At 39.1% G+C, this 13,507-nt stretch overlaps 2 protein-coding genes and 1 long non-coding RNA gene across 3 annotated transcripts in view; 1 reads left to right on the plus strand and 2 right to left on the minus strand.

Moving 5' to 3' along the window:
- The window catches only part of LOC117958773 (myosin-8-like), a 22,045-nt gene extending 18,746 nt beyond the window's left edge, over nt 1-3,299 (minus strand). The window contains exons 1-7 of the mRNA XM_034895396.1: nt 3,170-3,299; nt 2,868-3,077; nt 2,557-2,700; nt 2,314-2,470; nt 477-504; nt 273-387; nt 86-178 (exon numbers count right to left, since the gene is read on the minus strand). Of these exons, the coding sequence (XP_034751287.1) occupies nt 86-178; nt 273-387; nt 477-504; nt 2,314-2,470; nt 2,557-2,700; nt 2,868-3,068 (738 nt within the window). The 5' untranslated portion in view covers nt 3,069-3,077; nt 3,170-3,299. The remainder of the gene's footprint in view (nt 1-85; nt 179-272; nt 388-476; nt 505-2,313; nt 2,471-2,556; nt 2,701-2,867; nt 3,078-3,169) is intronic.
- The window catches only part of LOC117958778, a 22,029-nt gene extending 11,315 nt beyond the window's left edge, over nt 1-10,714 (plus strand). Inside the window, exons 3-4 of the long non-coding RNA XR_004659783.1 lie at nt 9,563-9,570; nt 10,704-10,714. This is a non-coding gene — a long non-coding RNA (uncharacterized LOC117958778). The remainder of the gene's footprint in view (nt 1-9,562; nt 9,571-10,703) is intronic.
- LOC117958776 (protein SCO1 homolog, mitochondrial-like) overlaps nt 9,033-13,507 on the minus strand; it is a 9,083-nt gene continuing 4,608 nt past the window's right edge. The window contains exons 6-7 of the mRNA XM_034895404.1: nt 9,402-9,517; nt 9,033-9,290 (exon numbers count right to left, since the gene is read on the minus strand). Of these exons, the coding sequence (XP_034751295.1) occupies nt 9,156-9,290; nt 9,402-9,517 (251 nt within the window). The 3' untranslated portion in view covers nt 9,033-9,155. The remainder of the gene's footprint in view (nt 9,291-9,401; nt 9,518-13,507) is intronic.

Raw genomic sequence — 13,507 nt, forward strand, 5'->3', positions numbered from 1 at the left:
CAGGAGATTATCAAGAGATAACCGGGTTAACAAATTAATAAAAACAATAACAATTGTCAGCTTCTGAACTCAAATTTGAACCTACAAATCGAGAGGAGTTATCGTTCCTCACGGTCTTGGCGTTCCCAAAAGCCTCCAGCAGAGGGTTGGCCTGGATGATTTGATCCTCCAGAGTTCCCTGTGAACTCAAATCATAAGTAAAAACTAGCTGTTTCAACACGTTTTTATATCTAATCCATATGTTGTCAGAATGTGAGATAGGTGGACCGAACCTTCGTTTTGCTGGGAAGTTGCTCTTTCTTGCTCGAGTCTCCGAATGATGCAATTGTTGCAAAATACTGGATGACTCGCTTTGTGTTGACGGTCTTCCCGGCTCCAGATTCTCCACTGGCAGAAGAACAGCATGACATGAGTGATGGGAAATTAAGGAATATTGAGGTTTTTTTAAGTTTGACAGCACATTACGTCACACTCACGTGATCAGGATCGACTGGTTCTCTCGATCTGTTAAAGGGAAAGAAACTGGGTGAATGCTGTTATAGATCAGCTGTATTTTAAGTTTTAACCTGTTACATTTTTATTTAATTAGAATTCTTAACTTGAGCTTTGAATCCTTTTTTTTGTTTTAGTTATTTTATATTTTTTATCTAATTTTAGTCAAACGTTGTAGTTTATGTCAGATTATGTCATCCTGTAAATGTCTCTTTGTTCTGGTCTTATTATTTTGTTGTTACTATTATGCAACAAACTGTCAATAAACACCCTGATGGTTCTGTCTTCAGACAATTTGGGACAGTTTTAATCAGGAAAGATTTGGGAAATTTTACTTTACATCATCTAAAATTTCTTTTGTCGAAGTGTACTATATTACTTCTTTCATTAAGTGCCCTGATATTTGTGTATTAAAACCCCAGAAAACTTGGTTTCAAATCTTACATTTTACCGTACTACATACAATTTTCAAGTTAAAGTGGTTAAGGAAATTAACTAAGTACATTTCGTTTCGTTTCGTTTCGTTTCGTTTATTTCACACGTCATCACTGTACATTCAATCACAATTCCATGATGCACAACAATCATATACAGGACGCATGAAATGGGAACCCCAAATAAGCTACTAAAAGCTTTTCAGAGGGGGCCCTATAACAAACACACAACAACCAACACACCTCCAAAACTCAATTACCATGGACAAACAAAACAAACAAAACCCAAAAACAAACAAACAGACAGACAATCCCAGCACAAATTGTAACATTTACAAATTTATCAACAATATGAGCAAAGCAATTTTTCCTTGACACGTTTCTTGAAGATGGAGACAGAATGCAACAATTTTAAGTTTTCCTCAAGCTCGTTCCAAATCTGCGGTCCCCTACAAACTATACTCAGGCTCGTACATTTTAACCGACGTTTTTTACCAGTAATTCGGTACTTTCCCCTTGTATTATAAGTATATAGGGGACGACTGATTGGAATTTCCTCTAGTAGTGTATATAAGTACTATTTTGAGGTAATTTTCTGCTACTTTATACTTTTGCTCCACTGCATTTTTGTGGGAAATATTGATTCTACTTTTAACTCCATTACATCTATTTTATAACTTTAGTTACTTTGAAGATTCAAATTAATATTATACACAAACAAATAATGATGTATAATTATAGATTAAGATAAGCCCTTACTGATCCTCTGGGATAAAGTGATGCAGACATTAATGCATAAATAATTATAATTCAATAGTATCATTATTATTCTGATATGGACCATTCTGCATACTTTTGGAACTTTAAGGATACTTTGATGCCATTGAGTTTGTACTTTTACTGAAGTAAGTATTTCTACATTGGAGATATTGCTGCTTTTTTTCTTTCGGAGGATGTTCTATCTTTAGCATAAATGCAACGATGCTCTTATGTTGCAATAATATCAAGGAAGATTTAATCATTTATATAGGAAATACACAAAACTAAAGCAAATGGGGCAACGCCTGTAAGCTAGTTGAGGCATGCAACTCGAGCTGCACTGTGTACACACACGCCTCTCTCCCCATATTATTTACCAAACACACCCCCTCAATTTGGCGGTCCATGTAAGCTGCACAATTTCCCCATCTTTGCCTTGGCAATGCTGCTTCTGCCCTGCACCTGCATCACTGCCTGCTGTAAGCTCCAGCATATACCTGCAGGCTCGGGTCAGGGGGAAGCCGCCAAATACAGTGTTCTGCTGTTATAATGAATATTTCAACCGTGAGTGGTCTGACTAAACTGCAGTTTTTCAGGCAAACGTCATGTACGAGTGGTAAGACTGGACCTGTGAGCATGAACTGGTAAGCGCTGTCAGAGATGGAGAAGATGTGTGGGGGGGCCTCCTGACGTTTCTTCCCACGGTAACCGGCCACCACCTCCGGGTTGTAAACCGGAAGCCACTTATAGGGATTCACAGTCACGCAGAAGAGCCCAGAGTAGGTCTGTGGAGAAATGAGAAGAGACAAACCATCGGCATAAAGAAATGATTAATTAAGTAGTATGACGTGTGGAGCAAGTACATAGTTACATAGATCATCCAGGCAACGTAGCGCTCCTTGAGGTTAAAGAGCACGGCAGGTTCATGCAGATGGGTCAGCAGGGCCATGTCCTCCAGCTTGTCAAACTTAGGAGGGTTCATGGGGTGAATGTCATCCGGATGCACTGTGACAACCTGCAGGAGGAATTCAAAAGTCCAGTGAATTGAATGACCCATAAAAACAGAGCATATGGGATGTCAGAATTTAGTAAAGGCCTAGGATTGTTTCCCTGACTGCTTTACCAGATTGTCTCTGGTAAAGCACTACTTGTCTCTCAGATAAGACTTAGAAATACACCCACCTTTCCATTCTCAATCTCCACAGTGACCTTAGAGCCATCTAGGCTTTTTATTTTCCCTTTCACATACTCCTGCTTCGGATCAGGCACAAAGACGGCTGTTTTGGCATCAAATGGCATGTTTTGTGCTGCAATTCTCTCCCGCTCTGATTTGCGGAGGTATGGGGCAGCCACCCCATATATTTCCATCTCCGCATCGCTCATTTTATCTGGCTGTATGAGCGGTACAAAGAAATGCACTTAAATGTGGTTCAAACTAAACAGAAGTTGGTCAAAATGAAAAGAACTGGATGTAGCATACTTACCAGAGTGCTACAGATCAAAAAGAAGATTCCCCTCTCTCTACGGCTGCTAATAGTTTCAGAAGAACAGCACAGACACCCATCGGCCAAACAAGACTTTCACAGCTTTTATAAGCAACGGTCGGGCCTCTTAATGCAGCCTTGTTCTCCTATATTTGGAGATCTGGCTTCTACGTCACCTTAAAAAAGTCAAGTATGTCTATTTTATATTTCCGTCTATGTTTAGCTGTATTGTGTCACTTTTAAACAGTTTTAATTGTAACCCTTCAGACCATCCATTAAAAAGCAATGAATGCTAAGGACAACAGCTTAGAGGGCTTACAGTCCCGACACAGCGGACCTCATTTTCTGGGATCAGGGAAGATTAGGTTCGTCAGGGCATCGCTGAAATTCTGGCATTGGCTGTCTGGAGGGCCGAGCCGATTGCAGACAATTAGCTGGGTTTTGTGTGGGGAGCAGCTGATGCATATTTAGCATTATGTTCACCTTCCTCTGTTCATTAATGTCTGTAAAGTCTGCTTGAAAATGGTCATGTGTAATGTGTCTTGTGTGTGCTGCCTTTCCTTGGTGGCTTTATGGGGAATACATATTTTTATAAGAAAAGCCTGCACTACAGACAGGTGTTGTGTAAATTTTAAGACACTGGCTTTGATCAGAAAGCGAGCATCTAAAACTGCCAGTGTTTTTTCTTAGCTTCAGAAACTCTCTTCCGTTTTCCTTTCTGCTAGCTAAAAAAAGACTATCATGTTGCGTTATGGGAAGTGTAGGACCTACTGTCCTCAGGAGCTAAAACTCTGGATATCTTGTGCTCGGCTGAATCAGTTTTGACCAATCTTTTAATAATCCCTTTCTGGCCTCCAACTTTATGGTAGTACATTTCTAAAGGACCCCTTTAAGAAACTATTCCATCTAACTTAGAAATACTGCAAGAGTATGTTCTGATGACATGAAAGAAACCTTTTATCTTCTATCTTATGCCGTATTCTCAAGTCTGAATTCAACTACTATATCTTATTTATCTTGTTTACAAAAATGTTCCAACCTCCTGCAGACATCCACAAATTGCTCCACTACTGACCTCTTTGAGATCAACAGATTTTCACCCTCTTGCACACATCCCTCGATCTTTATCTGACTTTTTATGTACTTTTATTCACTGATGCTTGTTATCTTATTTAAAAATCACTTTTTCAAACAGCTTTGAAACAAACTGAAGTATTCAAGTAGTATTTACACACACATAATCTCCATTGCCCTTAGCCTGCTCAACATTTTTTTTTTTACCATTCCTCCACAGAGCAGAGGAAATTATATGGAATTTAGAAGGAAAAGACCTGGACGGTATGGGCATTTAGTCTGGCAGTGCATCACAGACATCCTAATTGGTGCTGATTTAATAGCCTCTTGATGTCACTTGAAGGTCTGGAGACAGGTGTGATTATAATTGGCTCTGGGTAGAGAAGCGCGGCCCGGACAGGCAGACTTACAGTACGCCGACCCCTCTGTCACGTCTCGACATGGCAGCAATTGTATGCGTGGACGTTTGACTGCAAGGGGGCCACAATCTGTGAATTCAAGGGTCATGGGACGAGAAAGAGAAGAAGCAGGGAGAAAATCCCTCTTCAGCTGGTTGTGTGAGAGAGGTCGATTCCTCACCCCGGGGGGGAAATAGATCTGACGACGGGTGCATCTGCACAGTATTAAGGGGTCAATGGCAGAGACAAGGACCGGCCTGGGAGCAAAGCTACTGCCACACACTGGGTACATGTCTGTAAGGGCACATCCAAAAAGATGGAAAACACATAATCAAGGTTCTTTGAATGACAAAACAGATGCAGATGGACACTGGACAAGGTTTAAGTCCAGTTTCTTCACCGATCTGTTTGGGAAACCAAAACTGGAACAACCAAGAAATAACAAACTATAAATACCTTAGTATTGACAGCAGGATGGATCAGCCCAGGCCTCGCAGATTTATCCAAATGTGTTGTTGCTTTCACTGTTGTTAGTTCATGCTCACAGGTACAAAATGAAACAGTGCAGAAGCTGTTACAGAGAGGGGTGTTAAAATACTGTATATGCAATTTGCATTTATTGACATTAAAATAGAAAATGAACTGTTGTTTAGAAGCAAATGTTGGCTGAGTTGTTTTTACTTGTCTGATTCCACTGTGACATGTGCCGCAAACATCTATACTACAGGATTAAACCTGTAGTATTCAGAAGGTATTCCTTTATCGCAGATATTGTACAATATATTATGTACGTCGCCATTTTGTACTAACGGCAAGTGATTTAAGTATGAACCATACATGTTAAAAAAACTGTGACCTTGTTTTTCCAAAGATTAATGAAAGTCTCAATATTTTTTTCAAGTGAAATTGAAAGTTAACTAAAAAAATATTCCTAAAAAGGGTCTAAAATGGCCTGTGGGTTAACATTACCCTTTTACTGTGGCCATAGTACAGTGGCCACAGGTTAAAAATTTGATGTGTGAAGCTACAAATTTCCCCCATTTTCACTTTTTGTGCTAAGCTAAGCTAATTGGATGCTAAATGTAGCCTCATATTCAGCCCACAGTTACAAGACTGGTATCAATCTTTTAATTCTTGGCTCAAAAATGAATAATCATTCCCAAAATGTTTTAGTCACGTTTTAATGTGCACACTATAATAAGTGTATTATGGAATTAGAAAACGCTTTCAGGATTAGAGAATTAAGAACTAATCTGACTTCTTAAAGTGTTTCAGAAAGTCACCGACTAAGTTCTATTCTTACACCTGCTTTCATGCATTTATCTGGTCTAAAAGAGGCCTTTCCGAAAGAATGCTTGGAAACGAAGGGAACCAAGTCTCAGGAGAGACACTGATGTTTAAAAATAAATAACATCAATCTACAAATTCATTTGTTCCAATTTGAGCGCTCCATGCGACGGCGGTCTCTCTCTCCTGCAGGAATGAGCATGGTGTCTGGCTGCTGAAAGCTGAACAACTGCTGTGTTTGCTTTTCTAATCCAATTTCTAAAGGAGGAACACGACAGGTGTGCAGGCAGAAAAAAGATTATTAATCAAATCAATACTGGCTGGTGGCAAGTTTATGTAATACATGTAATATTTCCCTCAACATTGCTCTTTAATATTAATATAATTAGAGTTTTTTCCCACTGAACAATTACTGGAAGTCATCAGCCTCCTCCTCTAACAAACAGGGAGGTTTTTAATGATATTATCAATCCGTGGTTAACCTCCGTCTGAAAGCAATTACTCATTATGAGTGAGCTCAGTCTTCCTGACAACACTAACAAGCTAAAGGAGCAGCGTTATGAAATTAAATATTCAGTCCAACAGAAAGCAATTTTTGCAGAAACCAAGAAACTCAGTAGCCTACACAAATCCTCTCGAAGAGATCAAAATACCTCATTTTCTCATACTATCACTACTGTCCAAAAAGATCTCTCTGTTTTGTTGGACGACATAAGAAATGTAAACCGTTTTCACCAGCCTCCTTTCTCTCAAAATACAATTTTTTTTAATATTCAACCCTTAATTAATGGAGAAAATAATGATAAACTTTTCAATACTTTGGACACTGAAGGCAGTTCAGAAGCAGCATATAAGGTTTAAACACTATGTGCACATTTAATATCATCATGTTCAGGTCGTCTTAAAGGAGAATTCCCGTCGCTTCCAACACGTAGTTCTGTCGTTTGGAAATTTGGAGTTCTATCAGTAAAGAGAAAAACTAAAACAATCGGTGCTGTCTACGCCTTGTTATCCTCATGCTAGCGTTAGCACCCAAATGGTTTAACATGCTGCATATGGCTAGGCACTTTTAATGACATTTTGAATATGTTTAGAAGCTATAAACACATTTAAAACTGGCCCTGTTTAAGTCTGTTGGGTGCTAACTAGCAGGAGGATAACACGGTGTAGACAGCACCGATTGTTTATTTTTCTCTCTACTGACAGCACTCCAAATTTACAAAAAACAGAGCTACGTGTTTTAATCAACCGGAATTCTCCTTTAAGTGATCGACCGAGATCCAGATACCTGTGGCTCAATAGTTGGAACAGCTGATTCCCAACCAAAGGGTTCCGATCCTTTCCTTTTCGGCTCTCATATTGAAGCAGGGTGGGTTATGGTCAGGTTGATATACTAACAACTTATTGTTTCCCAATTTGAATTTTTACAACAATCACAGACATTTTCTTTAGTAACGGTAGTCCCTCAAGGTCTTATTCTTCTGACTTATTTTTCAGTCACCTATGTCTCTCAAGAGATAAAGCATAGCATGATTGGACAGAGCATGATTGACATCACTCTTTGGATATCTGCTAGCAGTCGTCGAGTTTGCTGTTACGGGCGCAAAAGATGAACATCATTCTATGTTGAAGAAGACCTAAAACTAGCGATTGAGACCATAAACTCATGAAAATGTTTACTGAGGTAATCAATCAAGTAAGAAGTGGATCACTTTCTCTTAGACTTCTACAGAAACTGACCTCATTTTGCAACCGTACGTGTCGGCCCCTGATGGAATTCAGATGCAGGTTTAAGGCACTTCCGCATTTGCAGCACTTCCCTAAACCGGATGGTTAACGTTAACGCTCCATGCACCTACTGCAGGCTTTCAGTTACTCCAGATTCTAAATCCACAACGATTCACTTCCTTGATTGTTAGAGTGCCGTTGGAAATCCTACCAGCTGTCACTCTTTTCGACCAAATGTCCATTAACTTCCGCTTTTATGTTGGAATTCTAACCTCCGGTGGATTTCTGGGGACTATGGGTAGCTGCTCCTCAGATCTCTGCAGGGTAAATCCAGACAGCTAGCTAGACTATCTGTCCAATCTGAGTTTTCTGTTGCACGACTAAAACAACTTTGAATTTACGTTTCACCCAGTTCCTTCCTGAGGCTATTTTGCAGAGGCACCTGGCCGCAAAGACGATTGTTGTTGGTTTAGAGAAATGCCTAGCAACCAGAGACAGTTTTCTTCCATTGGGTAATTCGAGCTTAGTTTGGGCAAAAAAAAAATGACACAATAACTAATTAGGGGCCCGATTTACACCCGACAATTTTTTTTAACAAGTGGGCCGTTATAACTGACAGTCTTACACAAACTCATCTTAATGAATGATGTAACAAGGACGAAGCATGTAAACGGCGTTGTTTATTCAGAATGAAATGGATCGCAAATGGTTCTGAATGAAGAAAACTCGACCCATAGCTCCCTCAGCCAAATAGTGTTGGTAACAGATCAAGGTATCAACAAAGCCCTGGAACCATTTAGGAGACTTTCTTGTCTCGATCACCTAATGAATATTGTCCTTCGCCACGGTCTGCATGCCGATGCACTCCCCACCCAATAATGTTGATAAAGTAATGATTTAAAAACAAAACACAAATGCTTGATCAAGGGCCCGGCCCGAGGATAGTGGCGGAAAATATCGATCCAACCTGGGTTAAGTTTGGACTTGGGCTAAGAATCTAAACTCTACCCGGAATGCTGTGTGGACTAGCCAGACTCTCCTCCGCGGTGCTGTGGAGGAGGGTCTGGCAAAGCAACACTACTCCTGATTAGTTCTCACCAATGCATTTAGATGTAGAAGTTAAATTTGCTTCCAAGAAGTTACATTTTTATATTACAAGAAATTAATGTGTCAAACATATGTATATGTATTTAATCACAAAAGCAAATGCGATGTGCAAATGTCTAAGTCGTTTACAGTGATTGTCTTTAGACATTTTTCGCAGTCTTTGCATCAGAACACAGAGCTATTGAGCTCATTGGAGGTTGTGTGTACACATTATCAGCCTTCTCAAATGTGTGTCCTTTCAGCAGCAGTGTGTCACATTAACTTGCACAGTCTGATCAAAAAATAGATACAGGGAGTTGATATGAGATGGCACTAGTAATTTAAGTTATAATGTGTCAAACACCTGGGGATAGAATGTGTCAGTGCATCTTGGGCTTTTTATTGGCTGCTGCTCACTTTGCCTTCTTGTGCTTCCTCATATATGCTGCTATTGAGTTGCTGATCTCCACACTTCTTTTGTTCTGTCCATAATACTCCACAAATTCTCCGTCGGGTCCCACCAGGTACATGATGATGGTGTGATCCACCTGGAGACAACAGGAAGGGGAAAATCAGACTTCATGGACGAAAATCCTTGAGTTATTATCCTTGCACTGTTATGACGTGTAGCGTGAATAACAGAGCAGGATATAACTCACTATGTAGTCGTTGTCCTCGTCCTTTGGTCCTTGGCTGTAATACACTCGGAAGGATCTGGAAACCTGCTCAATCTGGGCCGTTGTTCCCGTCAGGCCAATAAGCTTCGGGGAAAATTCTGAAAAATAAATCACGTATCTATTAGACCCACTGCAGTTAAAAGCAAGTTATGTGTTCATTTATTGACATATGTATACTGCATTATATACAGTATAAATATTGTGGTTGGATCTGTACTTAAATCAAAATTCTTTTAGAATAATTAGACACACGTGTGTATTCAGTCGATTACAGATATGCATCTTAAAGATTACATCCTGAAAAGATATCCTTTTTCTGGCAAAACTGCGATCTCTTGCCATAATTTTAACATAGAAAAGGAAAAAATTAATAATGAAATTAAGTTAATTCTACTGTTCTTTTGTAATTCTTCTATTTACATCCAATTATGTGCAATATGTTTTATTATGACTGCAATTCTTTAAATCTTCTTCCATCTTTTTGGGGAAAACATACAATGCCGAGCTTAGAGTTGTTTGGTTCTTTAAAAAAAAAAAACTAAAAAAAAACTCTCTTCCTTCTATGATCTGATAACTTTTATAGAGCTGACCTTGGGTCAGATGCGGCAGAGAGGATAAAAGCAGCACATGCAGTGATTTGGGCATGCTGTTTTGGAGCCTTGTTATCGGCCATTTGGTTTTAACATTCATGAGGTCTTCTGTACCTGAGGCTCCATCTGCTGTTGAATTGAGGGATGGCGGCCTGAAATAAAACCAGCTGCATTTTGCAGATTTTGTCGTCCACATTGATTCTGAAGATAATTTGTGAGACTTCTGACATGTAAGAGGCCATTGATGTATGAAAAGTAATCAGAAGAAAGCTGCTGCAGCGGAAAAGATGAACCAGTTGTATTGCCGTAATAACGGCATTATGAAGGTGGACTTCAGTATTTATGTACAACATTTGCATAACGTTGTAAATGTCGGATGTATCTTTGTTTCAGTACACAGACAGATTTTTATTGATCCCAAAAAAAAAAAAGAGAAAGGCCGGTGTTGCAGCAGCAAAATATCAGACACACAGCACACATACAGAATATACACGAAATAACAGTATAAAATATACATGAAATAATAATAGAATATAAGAACAAATAATTTAAAATATATACAAGTTGGTAATAAAAATAAAAATGTACAACTGTTTAACTAGTATTGATAAAGCTGTAGATCAATCTCTTGTGCAAGGTGCAGTTGTGATGTTTATGAGTCTTATCTACCACTCAGTGACAAAGTGTTTAAAAGTTGTATTGCCTGTGGTAGGACTGATTTCTTGTAGCCATCTGTACGACATATTGATCTCAGGAAAAGATTTTGGCAAGAATTCCAAAAGATATGGGCATCTCAGAGTCCCTTATTTAACCCTACTGTTAAACAAACACTCTATAATGTACAGTTGTGTTCCAAACAATAGCAGTGTGTTAAAAAAGTGAATAATGCTAAAAATAGAATTGAATAGCTCAATCCCAGATCAAAACAAGTTTGTGTTCTACACCAAAAAAAGAGGAAATATTAGGCTGTTCAAAAAAAATTTGTATTTGCATTTCTCTTTACATACTCAAACATTGAAATGAAAAATGTTTGCGATACTTTGAATCAGTGCACTAATATTTAGTTGCATAACCATAATTTCTGATAACTGCTTCACATCTGTGTTGCATGGAGTCACCTGTGAACAGGTATTCTGGCCCAGGATGATTTTACTACAGTTCCTCTGCATTACTGGGTTCTGCCTCAGAAACAGCATTTATGATGTCACCCCACAAGGGTTCTATGGGACTGAGGTCCGGGGATTGGCTCGCCGCTCCATAACATCAATCTTATTTATCTGGAACTAAGACCTTGCTTGCTTTCTGGTGTGTTTGGGTCACTGTATTGTTGAAAGACCCATCTCAAAAGGCATTTCCTCTTCAGCATAAGGAACCATGACTTCAAGCATTTTTTTGTACTAAAACTGATCCATGATCCCTGGTATGTGATAAATAGGCCCAACACCACGGTATGAGAAACATCCCCATAACATGATGTCTGCACCACCATGCTTCACTGTCTTCACAGTGTACTGAGGCTTGAATTCAGCCCATGGGGGGTCGTCGGACAAACTGTCTGCAAGGTAAAGGTAACTTTAAGTCTTCTTTGATTTTCCTGGTGCTGATCATTGGTTGAGCCTTTGCCATTCTGGCTGTTCTTCAATCCCTTTGAATGGTAGTTGACCGTTTTTCCCCATGTTGTTCAGGCTTTGGATGCCATTTTAAGGCATTTGAAATCCTTTTGGCTGAGCAGCCTATAATCTTTCTGCACTCCTTTCTATGTTTTCCCATCTCCAATCAACTTTTTAATAAAAGTCTGCTGTTCCTCAGAGCAATGTCTAGAACAACTCATTTTACTGAGTATTTCAGTGTGAAAAGCACTATAACCAGCATGCACACCATTTGCTTCCTTCCTTAAATATTAGCTACAATTGACACCCATTTCTTCACAAAATCAATCACCTCTCTAATTGAACACAACACTGCCATTATTCTGAAGATGCCCCTTTCAATTACAGATTAAATTACCAGTGATGGCAAAAGTACTCACTTTCCGTACTTAAGTAGAAGTACAGATACTTGTGTTAAAAAATACTCTGGTAAAAGTGGAAGTACTGATTAAACTTATTTACTCAAGTAAAAGTAACAAAGTACAGGCTTGGAAATTTAGTTAAAGTATAAAAGTAAAAGTAGCCTAGCGAATGACAATTTTTTTTTTTTTTTTACACAAAGCTACCCGGAGCACACACACGTTACTAGAGAGCACGCTGAGGAACTTCAGTGTACATGGAGAACACAGTCTTTACATGGCAATGGCTACATTTTAATTGGATGTCTGCCAATAGGCCTAAAACATAACATATATGATTATTGTGACAGAGACTGGGACTCCAGGTTAATGACATTCTGACTCATTAGATATGAATTCCGTTGTGACTCTGGGAATTTACAGATCCAGTTTTTATTTTTAATCTTCCCCTAACATTTAAATGAATCGACATGTATGTGTGTGTGTGTGTGTGTGTGTGCTCAAATATGGCTTCTGGAAAGAAAATGAAGGATTAAAATATTAATGACTAAATAGATTTTAATGAAGAAATACAATGGCCAGGAGTCCTTCTTGATGCCTACTGTCTCAAACATCTTTTTCAGATAAGGTCAAAGATGATGGGAATGTCTTGCTGCTTGTCTGCCGGATCTCTGTATTCTTTCTTTTCAATCTTGTCGCCCTCCATACTACTATGCTATGTGCTAACGTTAGCGCCCTCCATACTACTACGTGCAAACGTTAGCACCATCCATACTACTAGGTGCTAAAGTTTGCACCATCCATACTACTAGGTGCTAACGTTTGCACCATCCATACTACTATGTGCTAACGTTAGCACCATCCATACTACTAGGTGCCAACGTTAGCACCATCCATACTACTAGGTGCCAACGTTAGCACCATCCATACTACTAGGTGCTAACGTTTGCACCATCCATACTACTATGGGCTAACGTTAGAGCCTTCAAGTCGCAATGATTAGCAGTGCATTAATGCAGAATCTTGAATCTGTTGAGTTGTCTTAGTCGTGCGTCAAATGCAACGTACAGTAGATATATTCCCATCTATTCTGCCTAAAAGGAAGTTTTTCCTCGCCACTGTCGCACTGTTGCTTGCTCTGGAGGAAACTACTAGAACTGTTGGGTCCTTGTAAATTCTGGAGTGTGATCTATCTGTAAAGTGTCTTGAGATAACTCTTGTTATGAATTGATACTATAAATAAAATTGAATTGAATTAAAATTTGATTGAATATTGTATTGATGACGTAAACAATAGTAACAATAATTCCAGTGAAATGATGTGAAAGTTGAGGACTAGATTAGGACTGGATTAAAGCTGATTCTGGTTTCCAACTCTGCCCCAGGTGTGTCTCTTAAAACCCAGACGGAGACAACTTCTCTCTAGCTTAGTTTCCATCCACTTGGCAACTGAATTACAGTATCTGAAGTTCGGTTAAAAGAAAAAAAAA

This window comes from Etheostoma cragini, chromosome 15, assembly GCF_013103735.1.
Source record: "Etheostoma cragini isolate CJK2018 chromosome 15, CSU_Ecrag_1.0, whole genome shotgun sequence".
NCBI lineage: Eukaryota > Metazoa > Chordata > Actinopteri > Perciformes > Percidae > Etheostoma > Etheostoma cragini.